The sequence below is a fragment of the Acanthaster planci genome, linkage group LG10 (genome assembly GCF_054643075.1).
Source record: "Acanthaster planci isolate LZ-2023a linkage group LG10, COTS_SCS, whole genome shotgun sequence".
Lineage (NCBI taxonomy): Eukaryota > Metazoa > Echinodermata > Asteroidea > Valvatida > Acanthasteridae > Acanthaster > Acanthaster planci.
In genome coordinates this window covers 16,605,539-16,632,390 of record NC_141786.1, presented here as the reverse complement: position 1 = coordinate 16,632,390, position 26,852 = coordinate 16,605,539, and the positions used below count along the sequence as shown (strand labels likewise).

General features: G+C 41.5%; 1 protein-coding gene across 2 annotated transcripts; it reads right to left on the bottom strand.

Annotated features, from left to right (window-relative positions):
• Nucleotides 1-182: 182 nt before the first annotated feature.
• Nucleotides 183-25,013, bottom strand: LOC110988190 (uncharacterized). 2 transcript variants are annotated; one of them, XM_022251493.2, is made up of 21 exons: nucleotides 24,834-25,013; nucleotides 21,586-21,939; nucleotides 20,654-20,794; nucleotides 18,913-19,065; nucleotides 17,909-18,124; nucleotides 13,453-13,785; nucleotides 12,893-13,219; nucleotides 11,224-11,529; nucleotides 10,019-10,297; nucleotides 9,198-9,494; nucleotides 8,421-8,540; nucleotides 8,164-8,188; nucleotides 7,731-7,795; nucleotides 6,756-6,968; nucleotides 6,264-6,374; nucleotides 5,589-5,779; nucleotides 5,167-5,289; nucleotides 4,433-4,544; nucleotides 4,114-4,210; nucleotides 3,408-3,507; nucleotides 183-2,585 (listed from the first exon to the last, which is right to left on the bottom strand). In XM_022251493.2, exons 1-21 carry the CDS (start codon nucleotides 24,883-24,885, stop codon nucleotides 2,505-2,507), a joined length of 3,696 nt encoding a protein of 1,231 aa, XP_022107185.2. In that variant the 5' UTR covers nucleotides 24,886-25,013; the 3' UTR covers nucleotides 183-2,504. The 2 variants fall into 2 exon arrangements, with proteins under 2 accessions (XP_022107185.2, XP_022107186.2); XM_022251494.2 differs by having other exon boundaries at nucleotides 7,731-7,792; nucleotides 24,834-25,012.
• Between the last annotated feature and the right edge of the window lie 1,839 nt (nucleotides 25,014-26,852).

Here is a 26,852-nt window from a genome sequence, read left to right as displayed (position 1 = left end):
CTAGTGTTACAGGCGGTGCTCTACTCTTTTGTGTAGTTTTTGTCTTCTGAGCACGGATCCGGGGCTGGCGCAGATGGATTGAAACGTTTTGACAGGGCCGTGGAGGACCCCTAAACATGTTTACATACTTGAAAACATTAAGACTCAACCAGTAAGAAGAGATGGCGGAGACAGTGAACCCGTATGGAAAATGAACTGATTTATACATACTTCCTAAAAGTCGTAAAGTGATTATCAGCGAAATCATGATAAAGGGAGGGAGTCAGTTTTTAGGTTTTTTCAAAAACGTCGTTTTATTTTTACACTCTCTGTCCCTTTTTATAATTTCGTTCGTTTTTGTCCTATTTTGTAGTTCATTTTTTTACATCTAGGTTCCCCTTACCCTTTGCGACGTTCATGGTTATTTTGATGGTCTTTGGAAATGCTAAGAGCGAGAGCCTGATTTTCCAATCACAAAATTTCCTCAGGAAGGACGCTGTTAACAAGTTCCTTTTGGCAATTGCCAACCGACATTTAGAAATGTCAACACAGGGAAGAAATACTTATATTGCATAATGCTTTGCTGGGTTTTTATAAATATAAACAGAGTTTCAGAATATCTTGATTGAACATTATGCATTAAATGCCTTTGTTTTTTGGTGGATACTAAAAAAGGCTGAAAATAATCAACTATATGAACCAAAAAAGAAAGATAAAAACCAAAACAAAACAGAGAGCACCTCGAGGAAAGTGTTTGGCAGAGGACCATGCCTTCTGCTGTTACATCCGGATGATATCTTGTTTGTCTTCCCTGTTAGAACTATTTGTAAATTTGAGTATCGCAGAAGGAAGCCAACTGTGCAACACAATACGAAGGCACGGATTAGTTGGATTAATATTAAAAAACAGTGCAATCGTTTGGTGTCTAATTTCACAACAAAATAACAAGCAGCTACCTACAGCACTTTCTACAAAACAACAATTATTCTGTGAAATAATATTCCAATCCCTTCCTCGATTTTTTGTAGAATTATTGTAGATTTCATTCCCCTGACAGGATGTTGAATTACTAGTTTACATCTTCAAGTCATTAAATTATTCAATTAACAAATTTCCATCTTGATTCTCTTAGAAACTTGAATAGCACATTTACGGAATCTTTGTCTAAGAAAGTAGAACCGCGAAACTTTGTGCCTTTTGTCAGTTGTATCAAAACACATTTTGCAAAATAATTCTGGTCGAGGTGAACAATGTGGAAGTTCGATGAATAAAGCATTTGAACTTTTGTCCCTGAATCAATGAAGAAGATACAACATACAAACTGAAACACTATTTAATACCAAACGTATAAATCTAATTCAAATTCTTTTTCTTACTTACGATGGCATGGTCGTTTCTATAGCTTAAACTACTTTCTTTAAGCTGAATTTGTATTCTCACATGCAAGCATACCGCCTACAACGCAATAACATTGATTACATGTATGTCAGACGCTCACCGCTGTCATCTGGATTCATCTACGACTCAAACAACTTTACTGTAAGTTTCAACAACATCTATCCAAATTCTGATTAAAACATTTTGGCCAAATAACAAATTTTAATAGAGGAACAAAAAGATAACTGCGTGTATTCTTAAAAACAGTAATAGAAAAAGCAGAAACAAAACTAAGAATCCTGTGTGTCATAATTCACAGACATGACACAAAAGACTGGATAAATTTCTCTGGATAGCAACACCAAATTCGTTAGGATAGGAGAGTGGATCATTCCACTTTTTTCGTAAGCTGAGTTGACAGTAATCCTTGCCAAACTGTGGCTATGATTTACAGACCACCAGTGTAGCTTTTAGGAAAGCCTATAAAGGCTTACTTTACATGAAAAGGTATACTCAAATGGCCGTACAGGATTCAGAATGTAACTTCTGCACTTGAATCTGTTTTCTTCAAAGCTACTTCCTCATAATCTGATAGGAGTTTAACAGATCGATTCTCTTTGTCATAATAAAATGAAGAAAGAATTAAAATTCAACAAAAGACTACAAAATCAATATTGTATACTATCCTGTCATAATTACATCGCACCATGAAATACATAAAAAAGGTTTTCAAGGCGCGCCTATGAATGCACTTCAATCAACCAAAAATGAATCATACATAAATGCACACTGCTTAGACAAGTCCTTCGCAACCCCCTCTCCTCCAACATATGATTTGTTTAAAGAAAATATCCAACATCAGACTTTCAGCCTATTCTTTAGCTGTATTATGGGTGTGTTTTGGTTGCATTCTCTTTTGAAAAAAGCTGCTTTGAGGAACACTGTTTTTATTTGCCGAGTATATTCTATCTATTATTAATTGTTTATCTCAGAAAATGAAATGTAAGCGAAATTTATTATTACTATTTTTTAGCAGCCTGTAGCTTCCGGTAAACTTGCAAGATTCTTTATGTCCAGGTCATTAAACGCATACACATTACAAAATGTATTTCAATATCAATGGTAGAATTTCACACTGTAGTGTGGACTTATATCTTTTCATAGTCTGAACCACTTGAGACCGCCGTCTTGAAGAGGTGTGCCTGGTAGGACTCAAAAGCTATGTACTCCTGGAGTTAAAGGGGGAGGCAACCGTAAGTGCGAGATGACAAATTAAAAACATTTGAAAATAACATGTTGAAACCATGGGGGCTGACAAAAAGTAAATGAAGTAATAGATCAGTCATGTTATTCTTTCTGACGATTGTTACGGTTAAACTTCAATCGAATGTTCATTCAAGGAACAAGTATCCTATTCTCTGAAAGTGGTAATGGATCAGGTTAAACGAATACTACGTTAATCAGGAGTGGTGTGATGACTGCTTTCATCAATATATTGTGAAGTAAAATATATAAATCGTATTCAAATTGAAAAAGGGAGATTATTGAAAGGGGATAAGGCAGGCAAAATAAACAAAATAAACGTGAAACTCCTCGATAGGAATCGTTTTCTCGCATTTGATCAAAAAGGTGAGAGTTGGAGCTAAGAAGGCCAATCGGTTTGTGAAAGGCGAAAGGACCTTTCGCTACCTGACCGGCATATTGTATACAAGAGAGGGCGTTATTTTTATAGCAATGCAAGCTCCTTTAGTATAACGACGGCACCTCGCTGTTCATAAACGACTCTGAAAAACTGGCGTGACGGTTGCGTTTCTACTAACAAAATTAATACTCCGCACCAACATGGCTCTTTTCAAATAGTAAAGGATGTTCCTGCTCAAGGGGTGGCGTATTTCTGCGCTACCAGGCAAAGCTTATGGATGTTCAAAAAAGACACCGGTCAAACTAAGAGTGCAAGAGCCAGCAATGCCCATTAGAAGCCGGTTCAATTTCATAATATTCAAGGGCAGTGCGTGCCATCATTGAAGGGAAAATCTTCACCGCTTACTCACGTTGGCTTTCCCCATTAGCCCTTTGAGTGTCTCACTGACGGTCGCAAAGGTCGGTCGAGCTTCGGGATTCTTAGCCCAGCATTCCAGCATCAATTGATACCTGAAACAGGTTGAACGAAATCTTCTTGAGAGAAGGGGCATACAGCAATTTAAATTTTACTGACACAAGGACAAAATAGATTGGTGGCCCAGGAGCAAATGTTTCAATGTTAAAACGTGGGTGAGTTTCTCTTTGTGGATATGTGGATAAATTTGCACGGGGACTGTAAAAGATATGGATAACGGATACGTTTTGTGAAAATTTATTTCATGGTAATTTTGAATAGGGAAAATAACTTTAAACTAGACACTCTATTTTTGGCCTGGAAATTACAGATTAAAAGCGGTGGAGTACAAATGGTAATATCAAAACACAACAAAAAGTTAGGTCATCTTTCAAAACAAATCGTGTTTTTAATTTGTTTCTAACGAAATATAATTTTCCCTACAGCACAGCTGTTGACTGAAGCATTGCAGACTTCATCATCGCCCATTTCTAACGAAAATAATAACTAGAATCATCGTGTGGCTCTGAATCATAAATAGAATCTGTAACAAAGATCCATGCTAAAATTGGTCTCCTCTTAGATGACAGCATGGTCACTGCATCGTTGTTGCGTCAACCTCGTTACAGTCTTATGAATTTGATTCTGTTAAAGGAACTCACAGTTGCACGTGACAGTGGCTGGGATGGGGCATCCGGTACCCTGACTTCACCTTGGTAACCACTTTCTTAGCATTCAGGGCAGGGTATGGTCGGGCACCTGTAAACGGTTATGAAAGGAGAGCCTTGGTTGTGCAATATGTTTGGCGAAATTGTTCACAAGACGACCAGAGAATACAAATAGAACTTGAAATGTCATCACTTATGTAAATGTTATATGTCTTTTCATTGTCACTGATTTTGCATAATAAACAAGAGAATTGATTTAATTTGAAGTTGTACGTTTTGGCCGGACGGTATTTTGTCTTGTATGTGTTCATACCAAGAGTAATCATCTCCCAAAGTAGAATCCCAAAAGACCACACGTCACTCTTTGTGGTGTATACGTCATCAAGGACCGACTCCAGCGCCATCCATCGCAAAGGGACAAGACCCTAAATACAAATAAAATGCTGTGATTTACAGAAAATTCTGCCACTGCTCTAGGCGGATGAATTTGCAGCGCACACATTCTGCAGTGTATTACTCTTACAATATACACTGCCAAAGTGTTATATATGTTACGCCCTAACTGTAGCTTAAGTCCCAACTATAGGACAGTCCCAACTGTAGTGCTGCAGTTGGGCTGGCCCAACTATTGTTGACCAATGTCTGTGGAAAATGTCTCAACATTATCTAAGTCAATGTGTCTCACACTGGACACAATTCATCTAAATGTGGCATTTCATCTGTTCATCTAGCCCTATGACCAATGACGTGACATTTGTAAACAGTATGACTTTGGCACATACTGGGCACATAATTCACACAGGATCTCTCTGCTGTAGTTGGGCCGGCCCAACTGTAGCACTCTGGTTGGGAGGGGCCTAACTGTAGCTGGGACGGGCCAAACTATAGTTGGAACTAATGCTACAGTGTGGGCGTAACATCTTCAATAGATTACAGCTTGCCTAAGATTGGTGCAAGTTTCACGTAAATGGAAATCTGAGGTCACATTGTGTAAATAGCATTATAAATCAGAAAATTGTTGCGTAGAAAGAGGTTAACACTGCCCACCTGGTTTTGGCGTTGATGCTTTCTCAAATGCGCGACATCCTTGGCATATCCGAAATCAAGGAGTTTGCAGACCATTTCTTCACCAACGAAAACGTTGCAAGATTCAAGATCTTTGTGAAGACACTAGAATAAAATGTACGCACGATAAAGTATCGCTGAAGTCACGTACAAACTGAAAGCAAAGTAATAATCTGGGTATCGTTGAATTTTTTTTTAATAATAAGAAATTCATATGTACATTTATACATATACATTTATATATATATACCTGAAAATTGTACACATATGTGTACACATTCTGTTGTGCAGTGTCATGTGAATTGGAGTATGTAGTTCGTGGTTTGTTTCGGGTTTAATATGGTTCAATGTGGTGTGGTGCAGTGCGATGAGGTGACGGTGTGGTGTGGTGTGGTGCATCTCACCGTGTTTGAGGCCAGGAAAGCCATGCCTTCAGCCACGTCCTTGGCCATGCTGAGGAGAGTCCTGGGAGTGAGGGGTATGTTAGCAGCGCCCCCCAAGTTATCATACACCTGCTCCGACTGGTCGGCGTACTCAGTAAGGAGCTCCTTCAGCGTCCCATGTGCCACATTTTCAACGATTACGTATACTGGATCTGCGTTAGATTAATACTAAAACCTAATAAAGTTACGCCCCACCTGTCTTCCAATTTGTGATTCTCATGATACTAGAGCGTGAGTCAAGTGCGCGTCCTTGCCACTAGAAAACCCAAGAAATAGCCATTTAAAAGGGAAGCTGTTAACTTTGAAAAAATACGGTATATGAAGTTGACTGTAAATTCACACCGTTTCTTAACATTAGGCAGATTGCTCATGCTGATCACCCAAGGCTCTTTGACAAGTAAGAGCGATCATTAATTATCATAGATTATACACTCCGGTTGCTATTCTACTGAACATTTATACATACAAAATACAAAATAGGCAACGAGGGATTCGTGCTTAAGAGAAGCCGCACAACTTAGAAACAGATTCGATTTTAAGGATACCTAATTTCCTAAAACATTGGTGGCGGTCTAACGGGTATAAAACCATGTCTGTGCTGATATAATCAAAGTGTAATATAACCAGGACTGCTACCTTTGTCGACGCAGTACCCGAGAAGCCTTGCAATATTAGCGTGGCTGGTAAGCGCTTTCATTGACATCAACTCCTGCATCAGGCTTTCTTTCTCACTGGGATCGTTCTCATCTGTAAAAATGACATGTGGAAGGACATGTGAAGTTCAGGCATGGGTGCCAGCACGTGTGCATTGAGAAGCGCAGTGGAAAAAGTATACATTTTTGGCGAAATCGTCTCGGACAAAAAATAATGCACGCTGCACGAGAACGATTCATTCGATTTTTGGAATAACTGTTATCAAAATGACTGCGAAGAGTCCCTACTAAAGCTCAAGGCTAGACTGGTGGAAAAAAGTGCACTGCAGTAATATCAGGGGGAAAAATCGATGGTGGGGTAGATTCCGCCCCCAGCTTTAGACAGCTGATCAAACTGAACTGATCTGGTAGGTCTATAAGGGTTCATAAATAATTCATTCATTAAAAAAATACTTGTTAAAGTTTTGCATTCTACCTTGTGTGGTTTTAACCACCACTGGCGTAGCAACGCCAGGCAGTTCGATGCCCTCGGCCTTAGCAAGCAGCAGCTTGCGGAAAGCGCCTTGTCTGAGCTCTCGCACGAAGGTCAGCTGGTCTCGGGAGATCGTTACCTGGGACTCAGCGATGTTGTCGTATGTGGATTCGGCTACTGCAGCAGTTTTTGCTTGGATGGTCCGCATAGGTATACCTGCAAAAAAAAAGCCGAATAGTTTTTAGCACCCCGTGAATTGATGCACGCCTTTGGGCCATGATGGCGCCTTTGAAGCATGTATTGGCAATGAGCAGTCGTTGGAATATTTTTCTTCCGCAAATTTATGAGGTCAATATCAAAATCCCCAGATCAGACAAAATGGTGTATCTTAGATGTGACTTCCCAAACTGTCGAATTACTTTATTCTTTCTTAGGCCCCGTAAAAGCAGCGGCGCGGCTTTTTTTCTCCTCCAGGGTTGGTTGTAGAGACAATTGCAGACACACGTTGTCGAGTCTTGGGACTAGACCTGCTTTATTATATTGTAGGCTACATCCAAATCTGTTGTCTAGAGCTAGGTCTAGGTCTTCCCTCTATTGGAAATGTGCGGAGGTGCGTAGACGATAGACCTAGCCGTGGCTCTGGAAACCCGTTTCAGACACGGCCATAGGCTGACAACAAACAACTTCGTATCCAAAGTCTGCTATTATTGTTCAACATCGATCTCGTCGAAATCTATCACCCCTAAGCAGAAGATCGAGTGCCTGCAAAAAAATGCTAAGGCCGTGAAGCAATATACAGGGGGCTTTAGCAGCTCTTGCAGAGGAAAAAAATGACGGGCATACTTAAAATCGACGGGCACGATGAGCATAGACAAAAACCGTTTTTCTTTTTCAGAGTTGGTTAAAGACCAAACAAGGGAACTACAACAGCATTGTAGACCACTTTTCCCCCTCCAGTGTGATGTACGGGCGACTTACTCATAATTTCGTAGTCCTCGGTTACTTCCATTACCCGGGGTGACGCTCCCTTCTTTGCTCTCCTGCTTATTAAAAGGAACGGGATTGCGAAGAGTAAAATTTTGTACAAGGTGACTGACCTCTTACAGGAAAGTCGGCTTGTGCAATGTGCCTCACATCCAGTGCGCCTCATACAAGGATGCATTGTGTATGTTTTGCAATACAAATTGCATTAAGTGGAATTTTCGTCCGACTGCGCGCAAATTCCCTGCGTTTTGATAGACCAAAAGAAAACCTTGCAGTCCTGATTTTCTCAACAGGTAGTTCACTATGAATGCCAACTCAAGTAATCCGATCCGAGAACGGAAATATTTGAAACAGTGCTGTTCATTCAAGATTTTGGTTCCATGTCGTGATCGATAAAAAAAATTGACTGATTAGCTATACCAGTTACCTTTCAGAGGCACGTTGTTGTTTTTCTGGAAAAGAAGAAAAACAAACGGAAATTCATGTAATGCCTAGCCTGCCGTAACAATAAGAAATGTTATCCAAGAACTTAAAGACTCAGTGATGCATGCAAAGCAATACAAAACGAAAGTAATAAAGGGTCGAATATTGGGGCTTATGAAAACGAAAATTAGCCTGTCAATTCTACTGTCCGCGTGGTGACAAAACAAAAACGTATAAGCTTTGCAAAACAAACGAATTTACCTTGCTTAGTAGTGATCCTCCATTTCCAGCAAAGGACAAGGTTTGTTATGATGCTGAGGAGCAGAATCAAAGCTTCTACAGACATACCAGCAATATACCCCAAATGTGCAAGAGAGGACCCTATCGATGGCAAGAAAAATTCAACATTCAATATTCTTTTTTGTTCTCTATTCTGTGGAATTCGACATCTTTCTAGCAACTCTTGATCAACAGTTGTTTTCATTCAGGAAGCTAGCAGGTGTCTGCTCGACGTTGCTCTGAAACAACTGAAATAAATATTGGACTACAAAAATATGAAGCTGTCTCTTCCAGTTTGAAATTCGGGCGATTAGAGAAACTGTCACTGGCATAAATGTTTCACCGGAGTTTAAATTGTCTCACGAAGTAGGTAAATAAAGTAATAACCGCAAACAGTATCTTACGCCTAAACGTAGGAAAGCAGCTAACTACAGTAGCATAGTCTGTCTGGGGCACTGCTTGCCCCCGCGGGGAAATATGATAGTTAAAAACGGATAGAGCGAAAGAAACAGAAAAGAAATGAACAAGAGAGGGCACCATCATCAATTTACTAGAAACTTAAAATCTGACAACCCCTGCTGCCGCCACTGCATGTTAATTGGGGTTTATTTTTACTGATGAGTGTTTGGGCTCGCTGTGACCGTCCGTCGTAATCTCTCAGTCGATTCATGCTTGTGATGGTATATATATCTTATGCATTGACAGTTTTCATGCAGTCGTGAATAAACCCCGTTTTGGCTTGCAATAAACAATACTTACGCTTAGTGGTCCCCACTGTTTTCACTGCGCCACTGACTCCGTTGGCGTTCTCGGCGTACACCTCAACCTCGTACGCAGTGTCGGGATGCAGACCCACCACTGTGAACATGCTCACATTGTACAGCCTGATACTTCTCTTGGCGGGGTCGAAGTCGGCGGTCGACTCCAGTTCACGGTGATTGACGTAGAACCACTGCTCCTCGCCTCCGTCGTTGGTCGGCGTCCACGCGATCGTCAGAGAGTCCGAGGTGAGACCTCCTTGTTGAATCAAGATGTCCATAGGTGGACGGGGCTTAACTGCACATCAGGAGAGAAGGTATTTTTCACGTAATTTGATACTTCATGGAGGTGGTGCGCATGGGGCAAGATGACGGTGTGAACGCATGAGGAACATGCTACCAAACTGACCAATTGATGATGCAATGTAAACCAGATAAACCAATACGTTTTCATCTGTTATCAAAGACGTCTCTTTCATTAATTTGTCATTTTTGAAACAGCAACACCTCTTTTTTGGGGGGGTTGCTCTCTCGCCTCCCATGAAAAAATGACGTAATTATCTTACAAATGTGGGACAGGAGACATATTGGCGCATAACATTACGGGTGGTCCGCATGTCTTATTTTCAAATAGAAAGAAAATATAATGTTCAATTTGCCCATGCACATTTAAAGCAACGTTTCAGAGTCAAACTCATTCCGGCGAAGCCCTGAGGTGTAAAATCTTCCCCTGCAGCCACCGTTATGTGGAAAGGCACAACAAGTGACAGCATTGGTGTCCAGAGTTTGGGCATGCTGTATGCAGGTATTACGGATACTCACATCGCACGGTGACGTTTATCTGACTGGAATACACAACTGGCGGGACACCATTGTCCCCACGGCACCTGTACCGGCCAGCCTGCTCCCTGCTGATGTTGAGCAGTGCTAGGCTGCTTGAACCATTGCTGTAGACTGAGGATAGGGTGTTTGGGGATCCCACCTTTTCCCAAGTGATGAATCTGGCGGGCTTGGGGTTTGCATCTGCGCGGCAAGTAAACATGACGTCATCACCCTCACTGACCGTTCTTGGCGTCTCCAGGTCAGAAAAGTATGGGGGGTCTAGAGTTTCGAATACGAGGTGGAAAAGAAAGATTGTTCATGTCAAATTTAATCAAACACTTTCAAAGGGACTTTGGTATACATTTTATTTGAAAGCATAATCATACAACTTTCCACTTGCTGCGAAGTAATAGCATCATTTCAAGACAGTCTTCTTAAAAGGTGCACTCATTCGATATTTTTTCTTGGTTTTCCAGAGCTAAAGTATGTGTTTTTTATGGAAAGGAATTTACATTGGCAGAGAGCTCAATAGGCACCAAATTCATGTCAAAATTGCCATAACAATATTTACTTTGGATTGGATGGAGCACAAAGCTGCTTTTTTAATGACTACATTCTCTTTTTTTGCATTAGCTCTTAATCAAGGCATTTTATTTTGCCCAGGGATGTTAAAAATGACGCCATTTCTCCCCAATGTCTTTCGGCATTCTTTCTGTTTTATTTTTAATTCTGCAGCATATTTGCAGAGCACCTTGAAGCTCATGGGCTTAATTAAGAGGAGAGTCCTCCACAAAGCAATATATCTTATTAAGTGTCATTGTGTAAACAACGCTTTCTCTTTCCCAGAGTCTCTATACCCAGCAAGATGTGGGACGGAGGGATCCCCCACATGTTCAATCGCTAAACACACTCCAGACTATCGTTACCCTAATACATCCCAAAGATGTCTGAAAAGAATTCCTAAGTTTCCAATCAAACAATAACCAACACAAAGGTTGGGGTGCTCTCCGTCCCATTTCTTGCGTCAAAATAAGTCTGACCCAAAGCCAACGTGCATTCACCTGCAGATATTTAGATCAAATTGGAATAACGGCTGTTTCAAAAACAAATGGGGAAAATGATCAAATGCCAGCACTTCGGAAACAACACAAGACATTCAGCACCGGTAATTACTCTTCTAAGGAGGGGGGGGCGTGATATCTTACATTTGACATTGATGGGACCAAAAGTCTCCGTAAGGCCTTGGGTTAAAGAGCCCCTTGCCACAGAACAAGTGATCATGTCCCCGTTGTTTGTTCTCGCTGGCTGGAAGTTCAACGTGCTGGTGAATTTGAACCGGTTTCCTGATGTTGTCACAGCGGTGGTCAGCGAGCCCTGGGCAGGTAAACCGCCTGTAGACCACACCAGGCCCCAGTCGTTAGGATAGCCCAAGTCGGCTTGGCATACCAGCTGAGCTAGTTCATTTTCAGTCATCTCCTGGCTGCCTGTTATAGAGGGAGTGTCAGGGGGTCCTGAAAACAAGAAAAGGTCGCGACAAATAGAACTTAAGAACACCTCACAGTAACAAAAAGAATGTAATGTTATTGTTTTATCTTTGTTTTTTATTTCTGCTGTCATCTTTATTATTTTTTGTTTTGTTTCTAATGTTTTGTCATGTCTAGTGCAAGTAGAAAATACGGAACCTTTTCTTGACCAAATGTTAAATGTTCACATCGGGAAACAGTAAGACGTATGTTAGAAATAGAAATACCTCTAGCTCCGGGTTGTCCCTCGAAATGAAGGTTTTTCATGTTACATATTGGGAAGGGCCCTCTACATGACTTTGGTCATATAACAAGGAAAATGGATAGCCACAAAGACAATTGCTCAGCCGGGATGGCATACATTATTAAACGCAAAACTGGTGACCAATGCTGAGATGGTCGCATCCAGTTAAGACACTAAATGGTATATCCATCAACACGGCCGGTCGAGTAACCCCATCTCGGTTGAAGTCTCAGCCATGGTGCAATCGACAACAAGAAGGTTGGGCATCGTTGGTTAGCAATGTGTGCTGTGTAACACAAATAAGCTCAACAATCACAAGTTGACGACTTCGACAGTTTAATGTCAGTTTCTGAATGTCTGCCAACAGCTTCCTTTGTTTATTGTTATAAGATTTATGTTAAGTTTTTAAAATTTTGATATTAAGTACAAGTAATGTGAGGATGAGAATGCGATTCAAGTGTATGTGTGGTTGGTGTGTGGGTCTGCTATTATTGTGAGCTGTGTCTGGCAGTGATGTAGTCGAGTACGTTTTGAGAACCAAGTTCTTTTCCAAATATTTTAACTAGTTAGGAGGGAACAAAGCAGAATTACGTCAGCATTTGATGGTACATGCATAAAGATAAGATTATAAAGCAACATAATGACTTCAGACCATCACTGTTTGATTAAAATTAACTTTTTAGGACAACAGTACTTGGAAAGTACTCGGCTGAGTCTAAGTCTGACATTTATTTTGTAATCTTACCTTTGCACATTTACCATCAAATGCCTGTGCACTCTGCCTTTATTCCTCTTACCCAGTTCAGTATTTTGTGGAGAACGTTGGTACTCGGAAAGTACTCGACTACAACACTGGTGTCTGGTTCTCTTTTAAAAAAACATGCTGCTAGATCTCATTTACGACTGGCTCTGTATTAAATCTGTGGTATGCTTGTGCATGTACATGTTCAGGTGCTTTACTTTAGCCTGTAAGCTAAATCTGTGATGAAAAGTTATCTTTGGGTTTAGTATTTGAAGTTTCGGGTTAGGCTTGTTCAGTTCATAATTTTGGGGGTTGGGGTTCGACAGATCGTATCCTAACCACTCAAACGGAAACATAAACTGTACCTTCAACATCCAGCGTAACCGTCACTGACGGTAACGGACTCTCTGACTCGGGTGTACTCGCCACACACTTGACCCTCTGCCCGTGGTTGGCTCGGCTGGGTACCAGCGTCCAGCTGCTGGTGGTATCCATCAATCCGTCACTTCCTCCAGAGGGAGGGGTGTCGGTCATTTGATTGGCTTCATTCAGGAGCCATTGGATGGTAGCAGCCGGTCTTGTTAGCTTAACTGTGCAAAAGAATGCCTTTGGCGCACCTTCCACGACGCTAACACTCACACCTAAGATGCCATCGCTGTCATACAGTGACAGATTGCTTTGCTTCGGTGGAACTGCCCGGGAAAAAAAAAAACAGAAGAGATTTTCACTGAAATGCACACTGTAAAAAGCGCTCACAGTTGGAGCAATTTTTGTGGAATTGGTCGAAGCCAAGATGATTGTTTGATCGAAGTACCTTGACTGGACGCGCCTTTAACTAGCTACAACCACCCTCAGCAGTTCTTGCTGAATTGGAGCATCCAACACGGAACTATTACAGCTGAAAAATTCAAGAAAAGCTACTCACCTTTGACGTAAATCGTTGCCACAGTACTTAAGGGATATTGGTTTGTTGGTTGGGCGTGGCATTGTACTACCTTGCCGTGCCGTGCACTCGTAATTACCGGTAGTGTGAGAACGCTTGTGCTCGTGTAAAGTCCGCTATTGTCTCGTAGGCTGCTGCTTCTGTCCGGCGTCACTTCCTGGTAGTCCACTGTCCACCTGAAAGATGCCCCTTGTTGCAGGTCAACAACCTGACAGAGAAAGGATTGGTCTTCGCCCTCTACTATGTGAGATATTCCACCGACAGGTGGGAAGATTGTGGTGGAATCCCAGAACAACACCGTGACACTGGAAAAAACTGAGAGCAGAACGGGTGATTAAAAGACAAAGCGTACTGTGATGTGATCATTGGATTTCATTGCAAGGTAGCAAGCATTGTTTTCTGAAAAGCATTGTAGCTTATAAATATAGCTGTGATTAACAGCTAATTTCAGGATTAGAGACTTTATATTTTCCAGCAATAATTGTTCTACCTACTGTACTCTAGTTTATTACAAACCGTATTTTCTAGCTGTTAAAATGAATGATCCATTGGCTGTTCAGCTTCAGGAAAAGAATGGATGCCTACAATCGATTATAAAGCTATTGCAGCGAAATAGGGAGAATAGAGTGTCCCCTTAGTTAATGTTGCAATTGTTCGGCATAAATTGTGCTGATGAGTCTGGTGGTTTGACGCCTTTGCACGATTTAGAGCGATGGCGTGTGGGTATAAAAGGCCCACGTGCGGGCAGCTCGCGGTCTACTCTTTGACTAGCAAGACGTAGTACGGGCAGTTCGGGCTCTATTAACGAAGATCGTCCGCGGGGGACAGTGCTGTACGTGTAAGTCAGCTTCTTCTGTCCGTTAGGGTGAAGCAGTACTTTGGTGGTTTCAATTGAGCATCCCCACCACTAATTAGCAGCCCTGTAATTAATTAATTGCCAGGATTGTATCGGTGCTTACAGACAGTTGTAAATCATAAATTATACACCTACATAGGAATCACCTGAATAGGAGACCATTTTGATCAATATATAAACCGGACTAATCTAGAAACCAGCACGTATCACTGTTGACCCTGGGGTAGAGTTTCCCCCAGAAGGCCTAGCATATAGGTAAAAGCCCCATCGCCATTCTGCCTAATGCCCGATCCGCCAGTGTTCCCAGATAGCTATAACACCTAGCGGTAGACTGCCTCCTAACGGACCTATCCCCCTGGTCGCCTCTTCAGCCGCTCGTTGGGTCGGCCGAGGGCAAGCCCGAGGCTCCGTCGACGAGGACCGCTACACTATTGAACACTCTCAGCGGGAAGAAACTTTTGACAACAGTTCTCCTCATTTTGAAATGATTAGAAGTGACATTTGCCTCTCCCGTTAAGATCCAGTGCTGCATCCAGGGGGAGGGGAAAACCTGCCCCCTCTGACGGATTTTGTTGAAAGTTTCCACACATAGGTAAAAAAAGAAATCGGTATATTTATTTATCAAATATTAGCATCAAGACCCCAAGTAAGGGTTCCCCGGCTATGGCTTTTAATATTTTTCCTCCCCCAACATCACGTTGAATGAGCCTAAAGCTCCATTTGCTTTGAACCCCCCCCCCACACGAGAAGCTGGATATGGTGCTGTCCTGAGCCGTTCTGGAAATCTGAGTCATTGAACCACATGCAATACCTTTAGTCTGGACTCGAATAGTTGTGCAGGCAGCAAACGGGATTTCCCAAAACAGTCAATATTCTGCATTGGAGTTCAAAGTGTCCACGCACTGAACTTTCCTAAATAATGAGGCATCACTTTAGCGACTTATAAAGAATCGTAACTTGCAATCACTATTACTACATGTAGAAATGAATAATTATGGAAATAGAAAAATATGGTACGTAGTTGCAGGTCACCTTCTATTTTTAACAAATTTCTTTCCAGAGATGGCATGCATTATACTGAAAGTATCAGTGTACGTACACTGCTAAATTACCTCCAAACGAACAAATAACAGTACAAACTGAGCAGCCAACAACTCGTCAGTGTTTTCACGAAGAGACAAAACCTCACAATCTTGCCAAACCAGGCATTCCGAGACAAACTCGATTGAAAATACCAGCCATTTCAATACACATTTTTGATCTTTGTTGCGTACGAAAGCCCAATCGTGCCACTGAAGTACACACTTTCAGCCTGATGACACTAATTCGTTTTAACGAATTACTAATTTGTTTTAATTAACGAATTAATGATTCGTAGGCCTAATGATGAATTGCTAATTCGAAATAACAAATTAATGTTCGTTTAATTAAACGAATTAGTAATTTGTTAAAATGAATCAGTGTCAGGTTGAAAATTTATACTTCATTGGTACGATTGGGTTTTCGTTGTTGCGGATAAAAAATGAATTTGTTTGCTTTCTGTGCAGGCCAATTGGGGGCGCTTGTTCTTCGGACCTTTCTAAACATAGGTCTTGCCATTCAGATATTAGCGGAGAGGCCATTTTGAGCCTGAGGTGTTGCTTGTCATAGTTCGGTATATTTGATATTTGTCGAATGTTTTAAGGCACAGTTTGGGTAATAAGGCGTCTCTTGAGATGTTAGAGATTCTGATTGTTGTGTAGATCGAGGAGCAATTTTGGTTTTGTATGTCGCTTGTTTTGCTTGTTGATCCCCACATAGGCCGAGTTCGGGCGGCATGTTCACGTCTGTTCACGAACAGCTCGATTTGTTGTTCGTGGGTCGGCCGCTCGAACGCCGGGTACAAACGACCGGTTATCGCAGGTAGTTAGTGACATGCAACATGGCGGCGTCCATGTAGGCTACGTTATTCGATAGTTAATGCTTGGATGGGCTGAATTCTTTCTATATAAACAGGAACATTCATTTCTGTGTTACGGAAAATAATTAATGTTTATTTTGCAAAACTCAAAATCTCAAGAGTTGTTCCGTGTGTTCCTTTAAAACCATGACGAGGAAGTGTTGCGTGATCCTGTTCCGGGAACAGTGTTCTTGAGTCATGTTCGCCGTTCGAGCGCGAGAACAAGAAACCCGCGTCAAAAACAGGCGGCCCGAACTCGACCATAACGTTGCCTATATTGAATATTCGTATATGTGACCGTTTCCCATCGCTATTGGACTTTGATTGTTGGGTGCATCGTTTAGATTGTTCATAACACAACGCATAAGTGCTTTGTTTGTATAAGCATGGCCACCCAGAAAGTGTCTTCAGGACTACAGTACAGCAAAGTTGTGGAAATTGAACTCTTGCAGTGTGCGACTTAAATTTGGAGGCCTGGTTACATTGTGAGAATGATCTTGTTCCGGAGACCGGGCATGTGGCATGTGCAAACGGTCGAATCGGTATTGCTGATCAGCTCTGGTGAATTGAGATTATTCACATTTGTCACAATAAAGTGGTGAACAGAAAATTGTGTATCCAAGTTAAGTGTCAGTGACAAACAGTGGACAGTATTAACCCTATACACAAAGAAATCCATCACAATCTCATAATGTTAAGGATTGAGGAATGTTTTCAATATCTCATGGTATGTAAGACTTGGAAAATGCTAACCGAGGTACTTAGTTACAAATATATTGTTTTAATTATAGATTAATTCATTAATGAATACTATTAAAAGATCAGTCTGGAAGCTATGCTCGGTGGAAGTACTAAATAAGGTTAGGCTTGCGGTTGCACCATTTTCAAGAAAATATCTCTTTTATGGAGTGTGTGGTTCTGAAAAGAACTGATGATAAACACTCGACGTTCTGAACAGTATGCTCTGTTCGTCTTCAGGAGGGTGACTGGTTGCCTGGCCCTGTGAATGCTGGTTTGGAGAGGATGCTGGAGGTGCACTGGAGCAGAACGGCTTGCTTGATGGTAGATCTGCTGGACTGAAAGGCTACTGAGTGCGCTCACTGGTGTGTGGTAGTGGGGAGTTGAGCTGCTTGCGAGTTGATGACGTGTTCCTTGATGTGTGAGTGCTTGACAGTCGCCGATTTATCGTATAATCACCTCTGCGTCCATGGCCGATGTGTTCTTGTGGGATGCGTTTCCTATGTATGCACGGTTGACTGATGACTTGGTGCTGGGATGATGGAACGATGCGCTGTGCAGGTTGTCATTTGACCACATGGCCCCCAGCACCTGCAGGCGTTCCTGGATCACCTCAAGACCTGCATCCCAACATCACGTTCACCATGGAACAGAGGAGGAGAGGAATTCCTTTCCTGGATGTCAAGGTCCCCCGCCACCCAGATGCAAGTAAAATGGATGGGGAACTTCGAGGTCAATTATAAACGATTAGGCCTATTCGGTTTTTTGGTCACTTTGTGTAAACAGCGATGAATAATTTCTCGCAAAGGAGGTTGGGGATAAGTGTTTCCAAACGAGAGGAACTTTCCCCTCACTAAATTCGACACTAAATTTGCCCTTATGTTCGTAAAAAAAAAGTTTCCTACCCGACGCAACCAAGTCATCGATTGCAATGTCCGATGTGTAGCCACTGCCTCGTACCGCTTCAAAGGCTACTTTGAACCTGGGAGCAGGGCCTGAGAGACATATCGACTGAAAAAGCCAAGTCCTTGAGCTTGTGGTTTGCTGTCCACTCCGTGTGAAGACAACCTCCCCGTCATCAATGCTTCCGTTAATCGGGACCCCGTACACATTGAGAGTGCCTGCGAGAAATGGTACATATGTGTGCTGGTGGAAACAAGAGCTTATCAGAAAACAACTATTTGGGGGGGGGGGGGGTTGGGAAAGGAGTATTTGCCTGCCAGACATGTGACTCGCATGGCTCTTAATATTGCAAAGAAAACGAAATATAATCATGGAACAATTTGGGTATTTTGAATGTGTGATCAGAGAGAGCGATGAGAGTGAGGTTTGCAGTCACACAATGAAAGCAAAATGGGAAAAGGTAACATTGATGTCTTGGTAAGAAAATTTTGCGCATTTTTGTGAAATATTGATTTCATTCTAGATTGAGTTTAGGTCGATTGGCTGGCACGGTTTTGCATTGATTGTGAAAACTTGTCAGGACGATGTTGCAAAAAAATGACTACAAGTCAACTGCGCATGAACAAATTGCCGTGCACCGTAAGTCATTTAGAGCAACTCTTGTGGCATGAAACCACGTTGGAACTTCCAATGAACGTTAATGTGTTTGACCCTACCAAGAAAAGTTTGGATTTGGTCAGGTTGTTTCCTTTGTTTGCCAAATCACCAAAGATGAGGCGGAGAAATATACCATTTCCTTTTCATATCCATCTTAACACAAATGAGCTAAGGTGGAGGATGTTGCTTCGGGCTCACATTGCCTCATTGAAATACATTTTAAGTCGTGCAGATATGGCACTGTTTCTCTCTAAATCTGTATGAAGTGTTCATGCAGAAATCAGAAATGCTATGCTTTATTTTACCCCACACATACCGTACAAACCCTATTTATTATCGGTAAACGTACCCATAGATAGGCCGTACATGCTGTACCAAAAGCTGAAGCAGAAGTTACTCGGAGATCTCCCAATGTCACGTGCAACCACTGGGCTAACTAGCACAGCTCTATCACCTTCACTCCTTCCTGTGGCCTCGTAGTAGCAATAGGTTCCAACTGTGCCTATAAAAATCAAGAAAAACTGCACTGAAACAATGATAGTTCATATTGTTTCACGTGAGTTTTTGTTTGTTCTTTCCCGTAAGAGACAACGATATGTCCAAAATCCACAACTCTTATGTCTCTCAGTGGTCATCGTAAACACGTCCGTTGTAATGTGTAATACGTCTTTTCTTTCCACTTTACCGAATCACAAATTTAGATTTGACCCAGATGAATTACACCAATCATCGTCAAAGTGCGGTCGTCGCATTTGAATACCATTTCAAAATATTTGTCAATGGCAACGTTCAAACTGGGAACCTTCTTATAGATATACTTTGATATATTCGGTCCTGTATGTGCATAAGCATTTCCTTGAGTCCATATGTAATCTTAGACGGTAAAAGTTAGTGAAGTTGGTAAAAAGCTTGTGAAGGCTTGTCAGGCCTATGATTTACACACGGAGGAAGGACAAGGGAGTTCGAACTGCCCGGGCTATGACATCTGGCCAATTACCGTTTTCAGGAACGCTCGGTATGTTCAATGCCAGGGTGCACCTTTTGTTTCACAACCAGAAGACCCCTCTGTACCCTATGATCACCGCCGCTATTTTTACTAGAAATCCGCATCCTGTAAACTTTGTATACGGAAGTATATAGAAATTGAATATTCAAGTCTTTGTTGGTGCTTGATGTGATACTACAGCAATATCAAATTTAATGCTTGCGCAGTTGCTTATGGTATGGTGTGTTCTCTTAATGTTAATGTGCAGTTATTGCCCCCGGAATGCTTTCTTCTAGAGTTGTTCTGGGAATAAATAGTCATGTTGTTTATAAGATTTAGTTTTGTTTTCATTTTAATCATGTTAATTAGGTCATTTATACAAAACCGATCTCATGATCACTCCTTGTGATGAAGTAGTGCATTTTGTTCTTTATGAACTTAGTCTTTCAGTGGTCGACATGTTGTTGGCCAGTCTTATCCAAATTTGTACTGTGTCTCTTAAAACCGATCTTTTGGAGGGACAAACATAAAGGTTACAAACATTGCCAGGATAATGGAACAGTGTATCAAAATAAAAGTTTCTTCGCGGTGGGAACAGTAGGTCTAACGTCAGGACATTTTCTTTCTGTATTTTCTGGTCACTAAAATAAGTTGTAGTTAATTGCATGCAGAACACTACAAAATATCGCTGAGATGATATTGGCCCCACTTGTCCGGCTAAGCAGTAGGCAGTAATCGGGAATATGGAGAATGTTTTCCATTATTCGTCCAACCCGGTGGCATTGATCATCGAGCACTTTGAAGTGCCAGAGTTGTAACTCCTTCTGTGTCCTTCCTCCATAGTTTAGATAAAACCATACTTTTTTTTAAAACCAATAACTCCGTTGCAGCGATAGATTGACGAAAAGTGTAAAAAGAGAAACGAGGACGACTACAAAAATCTTTTTCCTCTAAAAATATGTAAAACAATAAAAAGCAATGCCCCCAATTTTCAGTTATCTCTGTATGCACATAAAAGTATAATGTATTTAAAAAAACAATAAATAAGAAAATGAAAACGCTTATAAATAAGGAAACAACAAACTAAACCAACAAGAGTACCTACTGCCTATTGTTTTGTCGATAGACGGGCCAGTATCGGAAGATGGAGTTCCTCCACTATCCAGAGTCCAGTTTGAATCATCATCGGTTGACTGCGTCCAACCACACAATCCATCTTCAAAGGTGCAGTTGAAATCCAAACTCGCTGTAATGATCATGCATGAAATGGAAGTTAAAACACTATAATACCAAAGACAGGTCGAGGTCAAATCAAGAAGAAATCATCGGTTACAGGATGCCCATATGCAGTCTCTGTTTTGTATCCACATATACGCCAGGAAGGTACTGAACATCAAAGGTGTCCGTTTATCTTTCCGCAAAAAAAAACCGTTCGAAACAAACTTCTCAAGTGGTTGAAATACATTTCAACAGAAAACACTGACTGAACGTAAGGCGGCATTTTGATGGTTCAACGAGGTGACAGATACTTGACACAAACACAATTTGATAAAGTTTTGATTTGTATAGTTTGACAAGCTTCCTTACTATCTTCAAACAAACTTTTGAGGAAAGTCCTATCTGCACATTGCTCTGTTTCAAACAAGCAAACAAGTCAACTACCAGACGTTTCGTACCAGTGTTCTGCATGGACCAGGATGAGAGTTCACAATGAAAAATGTTTTAAACGGTGCAATATCAAAATAAACCTGCATGTATGTTGTACTGATAATTGCCTTGATTAAATTGAATCCGTCCGAGGGCAAAACGGCTACTGTCTTAAACTATTTAGGGATTAAATGTGGTACACTTCAACAAAATATTTTCCACGATTTACCCATTTTGCGGGCTAACCTGAACCAGAAATTAATCCGCCTTTTATGTGGGCCTAACAAAAATAAATCAAGTATGAAAAAAAAATTATCCAAACTGGCATTTGCAAAAAAAAATAAATAAATAAATAATAAAACAGGCCTTTGAAATGAAGCAAACAATTACATTGAGATGGTACACTGACAGCCCACAGGATGAAACCGGAGGATGAGATAATGTAGTCACTTGTGAACCTCAACCACATCACAGGTCCATTGGAAACTGCATCTGGACCTCTGGACCCACTTGAAACGAAAATCGCAGTTGTCGAGTTTGCGCTGTCTGTGCCATCACCGCCTCGCAGGGGGTCGTAAGAGGATTCTGTGTTAAAACTTGAAGCGATAACGTGAATCCGCCAATGTTCAACAGTCTGAATGACCCAGATGATGTTCAAGTTATTGCCGTAGTTGTTAGGGTAGGAAGGAGATGTTATTCGGGCTGTCTCGTAGGGGCCAAGGGTGACATTGCTGGAAAGAATTCCTGAAATACAAGTTTTAAGAATGCTTCATTATGCGGTAGCAGGTCGCTGTTACAGGGAACATATTTTGTTTTTATTTTTATCGCTAGTGGAGATTCACAAATACAGTGCGCCACATACGGGTGGATCCAGATGGAATCCTTCGGGCCTGTTGGTTTCATGCGGATCTGGATCTCGATCAGTGATCCCGAAGCTGGTTCGCGCTATCCATTGTGCAGAATTAGGCTCTGGTGTCAGCGAACCAACGTAGGATCACTGATCGCGCGCGATCCGGATCTGCTTAAAACAAAGAGCCCTTAAAGTTTACGGCCAACAAAAACAATGTCCGCCTTGTTGCGATTTGCATTTACCGTGTTTCAGTTTACAATTTCGACAACTTTCTGATTAAAACATTCAATGAAACAGAACTAAGGAATAAATGATTAATTTGAACTGCTACTCGAAATACACCCACGCATCTTCTTCCCCGACATACAAGATCGGGAAAATCAATGTTTCAGCCCACAGCTGGCGATTGAGACCGGTTCTCGTTACTTTCCACTTAAAGCCAAAGTTAACATCAATAATATCTCATTTTTAGGAAACCACCCATGTGGGTTTGAGCACGTTCATCCCACCTTTTTATACTTGCAGTGGACAGTATCATTTCCAGTATTATTGCTTACTGGAATAAGGAATCTTGATGCGTGTTACAAGAGAACTTTTACGGGCAGCCAACTGGGTTAATACCATTATATTATTTCTTATTTCAATGAAGCTAGTAATTCATCTTTACTATATGTCGTCTTGTTAAAGAACTTAACACACAAACACGGAAAACACAACGCATACGCATTTATTTTATCGGGTGTGGGACACTTTTAGACTTTGTGTTCAATGTTAATATCTGTCCTCAGATGATAGTTTGACGCTCACAAGACCTTGAAATCTCCAGATATGGTACACTCTTTAAACAACCTAGTCAAAATGTTGGCTGATTTTCCTAGTTGTTCAAAATTAACTAGGGATTCAGTAAAACACCCACGTTAACGTTGACAAATCATGCTTTCTGACAAGATTCCTATTCGATGCCTTTGGAAACATCAATGAACCGACTAAAAAAATCTAGTCTGATTGACTAATTTCCAGTTGCACCCAGCTGACCCTGAAGAGCCAGTCAAATTTTACTGAATTCTAGTCAAATTTGACTGATCCATTTTAGAGTGTAGTTTCAAAGCATTTGCAGGCTTTCAGCAGCAGACAATAGGCCAGGGATTATAGAGACATATCTAAATACCCCAACCAGACTTGATTTAATTGACAATTTAAGTCAAGTTTATTAAATATAGGACCATGCATTGAATGTGTGGATGGTGTCATTCATGGCCAGAGTAATCCCTTTATTGTAGGGTTGATAGTAGACGCCAGCGCAGATGTGGATTTTTGTCTCTCCGTTTTTTGCCGTCGGTTTCGATTGAAGTGACTGTGAACGGTGTCAGGACACTGCAGACAGGCCCAATAACTGCAGCAACATGTCAGGCCTTGTTCAACATTTTTTTCTATTGGTACAAAGTAACGGGTATTCGACGATTCCTGTTTTCGTGCTGGGTGCATTATTCCTGTCCTGTAAGTTATGGTTCATGCAGTTCAAGAAGCGATAACGAATAGGCCTACTATTTTGTTTTTCAGACGTAGTACAGACGTAGCTTTCTTTGTAAGCCTTCAAGTGCAACCCCCTGTTCACACATTGCACTTATTTTGTCTTTGATGTGGAACTTTACATTCCATGCACGAACACGGTCACAATTCACAAACATTGCGCTGTGGCAGGAATGTAGCGTTAACGCTTCAAGGTCATTCATAAGGAAAGAGAGTGGCAGGCACATTATTGACTTTCAAAGGCAATTTTGGAGGGACGGTAAACATGTCGGGTAGAATATGACTCCCGCCTTGGAAAACACGACAGGGGCAACAACTCACTTTTCCTCGCTTTACGACTTTTTAAAATTCCTTTTATAAAGCGATAAAAACTTCACCAAAAGGAAATTCGGAAGGTCCGCCAGTTGAAATGGAACTTGTCATGTATATGGAAGACAGAAGGACGGTAAGACGATCCCTGTTGCCACAATTTAGACATAGAGTATATTCTCCTCATAATTCAAATCCACAATTACCGTGCCAAGTGCCTCACAAAGGACATCTCACTGGAGTCGCTCTTTTTCTGCACCATAAGTCCTGGTCTACTTGATGCGAGCAACCTGCATGTATTGCGTGGCCGCTTCAATGTAGGCCTAATTCATCATAGTGTCCAATCTCTGTCTACTAAATTTCAAATGTAAGGGATTAGATCTCTGCAAGTGACCACGCAAACAGCTGTCTCCGATAAACAGTAACTGAGTCCTTCTGTCACATTGTTTGTTGATTCTTGAATAGTGGTCGCACATGCCACACCACACTCCAATTAATTTTCTCAATTGATATAATATCCACCTAGGGCCACTTAACGGGCAGCGCGCACTTAGGCCTAGTCGTGTGAAAACTCAAATAATCCATTTTATTTTTTTAAGGTGTGCCGCACTGTTGTCGTTCCAAATGGAAGTGGTACGACTGCTCCATTTACAATGCCAGTTCAACCATAAAGCGGAACTGCCGCGTTATTGCCACACACTCATTTGAATTAAGTTCGGCACGGCGTCTAGTCTTGGCCTTGTGTGCCATGTAGGCCTACCCTGCAGGTACCGCGAACGTGGTGCGACCATAACTGAAAAGATCTGCGGCTTAAGCCCGATACTAGAAATTATTACACAGATCGCTTCTCTGAATAAACAGTGGGATCACTATTTCCCCCCTTAATGTAACAAATAACGAGCAGTATGTAGGAACTATGTTGGAAGATTAGGAGAAAGGTTGCACCTACCTCTGACAGAAACTGCTAGGGACACCACGATGGCAAAGAGATGGGTCCCCATGTTGGTTACAATGCCTACCAAGCCTCCAATGATGTGCTAAGCTGATGTGCTGCTGAGTTTTGTAGTTTCCAATAAAGAACTCAGTTCCACATTGCAACACCTTCACGCGAGACGGTGGCTTCATGGTTCACTGGTTCTAGTGACGCACGCAGGCACATTTTACATTGTCTGGACAAGTTCAAGGGGTGGATAAGTCCAAAGCAAACAAGGAAACCCAACTGTTACTCGTTATGACTAGTGTAACCTTCCACTTTCTTTGTATGTTTCTTACATTGCTAATAACATAACGACAGAGATGAGATTAGGAGTGTACAGTTTCCAGAGTGGACAAGATCGAAGCGATGAAGTTTAAATTGGTTCTATGCGGTTTGTCCTTACAGCGACAGATTAATTAATGCAGTTTGAACGCAAATCCCCACACAATAGGTTGTTATGTTCATTGTTTCTTGAACACAAATTAACACTTTCAGAACTGGCACACAAAAAAAACGTGGTTCTTGAAAATAAGCTTGGTGAACTTCCTCGACTGAGCAATCCAAAAATGACTCGAAAAGGGTAATTGCACTTTTGACACAGGGATGTGTGTTCATTGTATAGTGTTACAGTGAAATCAATACGCTTAACCATACGTGTATCTCTTATTAGAATTGTTTTAGGGGAAAACACGAAGTGAAGGAAGTAATTTCAAAATATTCATTTAATTTGAGATATTGCTAACACACAAGGAAACAGAATAATAGGCCTACATGTTCCGCGCTCTGTATGCTTCACGCCTATTGAAAACCATTCACTGGGAGTGTTTCGACATCATTCGTTCTTATTGCTCAAGTGGAAACTTTTGAGCCAGTAAATTTCAACAGAACAGTGCACCACTTAAGAAGGTAATCAGAAGCGCGGCCTGATCGACACTGGGCTATGCACTATTATCATTTTCTCTCTGAGGCTTACAATCTGTTTAATTTTGTCTCCCATGTCAACCACCCCAGTTACCCCTTAAAGATTCCTGCATTCACAACAAAATCAGACTTCTATTTCCTATATATTAGCCACCATCAAATCACACGGAGTAACGGTGTTATTTTGTCGGCGTAGCTGCTCGTCGGAGGGTAGGTACAGTCCACCATTTTTTTTGTTCGTGCATCATGTTCCTTTGAGGCAACAAACGCACTTAAAATCTAAAGAGGTGCCAAGGAATGAAGTTTTTGCTTGCAGGGGCGGATCCAGGATTTTCCAAAGGGTGGGGGGGCTGAACTAAAGCAGCAATGGTATCCCCACGAGCGCGTGCCGTAAATACCTTATTTTGGATTCTAGGCACTCTGTGGTGCATTTTGAGGCTGTATATAAACCCTCATTTTTTCTTCTCCCCTCCTTCTTTTTTTTTGGGGGGGGGCGCCCCCACACCCAGTCCCTCCCCCCCATCCACACCAAGCTGGAATCGAAAACTTGTCGAGTTGAAAAGCGATATACCGCGTGCTGACTGGCATCCAACAGGGCGAAAGCGTTGCAAAATTTGTATAAGGGCAAAGATCAGTGGCGTTCCATCCTCTCAAACTTGGGGGATTGGGCAAAAAATGGGTGCCAAAAAACTGCAGCCTACCTAGCACAGAATCAAGATATCCTTTTCACCTTTAACTGTGATAAGTCTAATTCTTGACGGCGGAGGAAAAACAAAAACTTTCCAAATACAAAGAGAAGAACCATACAAAGAAAGAATTATGTTAATAATGCTTAGAGCAGTGCACAAGATATAACAAGAGAGAGGTACAGAATCTTGACTGATGGAAAGTGAAATGCGTCAGTACGTCAAGAACTGCACTTGGAATATTATATTTAAGCTGTTTAACAACTTTCTGAAACTTTAAAGTGAATATTATAAAGATGAACAAAGACATTGACTAGAGCGGGATTTGAACCTGCGGCCTCGGATGCTCTACCAAGTGAGCGTCCAACCCCATGTTGGTGGCTCT

Excerpts from the sequence above, each read along its gene's own strand:
- LOC110988190 (XM_022251493.2), bottom strand. The coding sequence starts at position 24,885 with ATGGGGACCCATCTCTTTGCCATCGTGGTGTCCCTAGCAGTTTCTGTC. Across the intron at positions 19,066-20,653 it reads TATCGACAAAACAATAGGCA|GCACAGTTGGAACCTATTGC; the intron begins GTAGGTACTCTT and ends TGATTTTTATAG. Across the intron at positions 9,495-10,018 it reads GATAAACGTCACCGTGCGAT|TTAAGCCCCGTCCACCTATG; the intron begins GTGAGTATCCGT and ends CCTGATGTGCAG.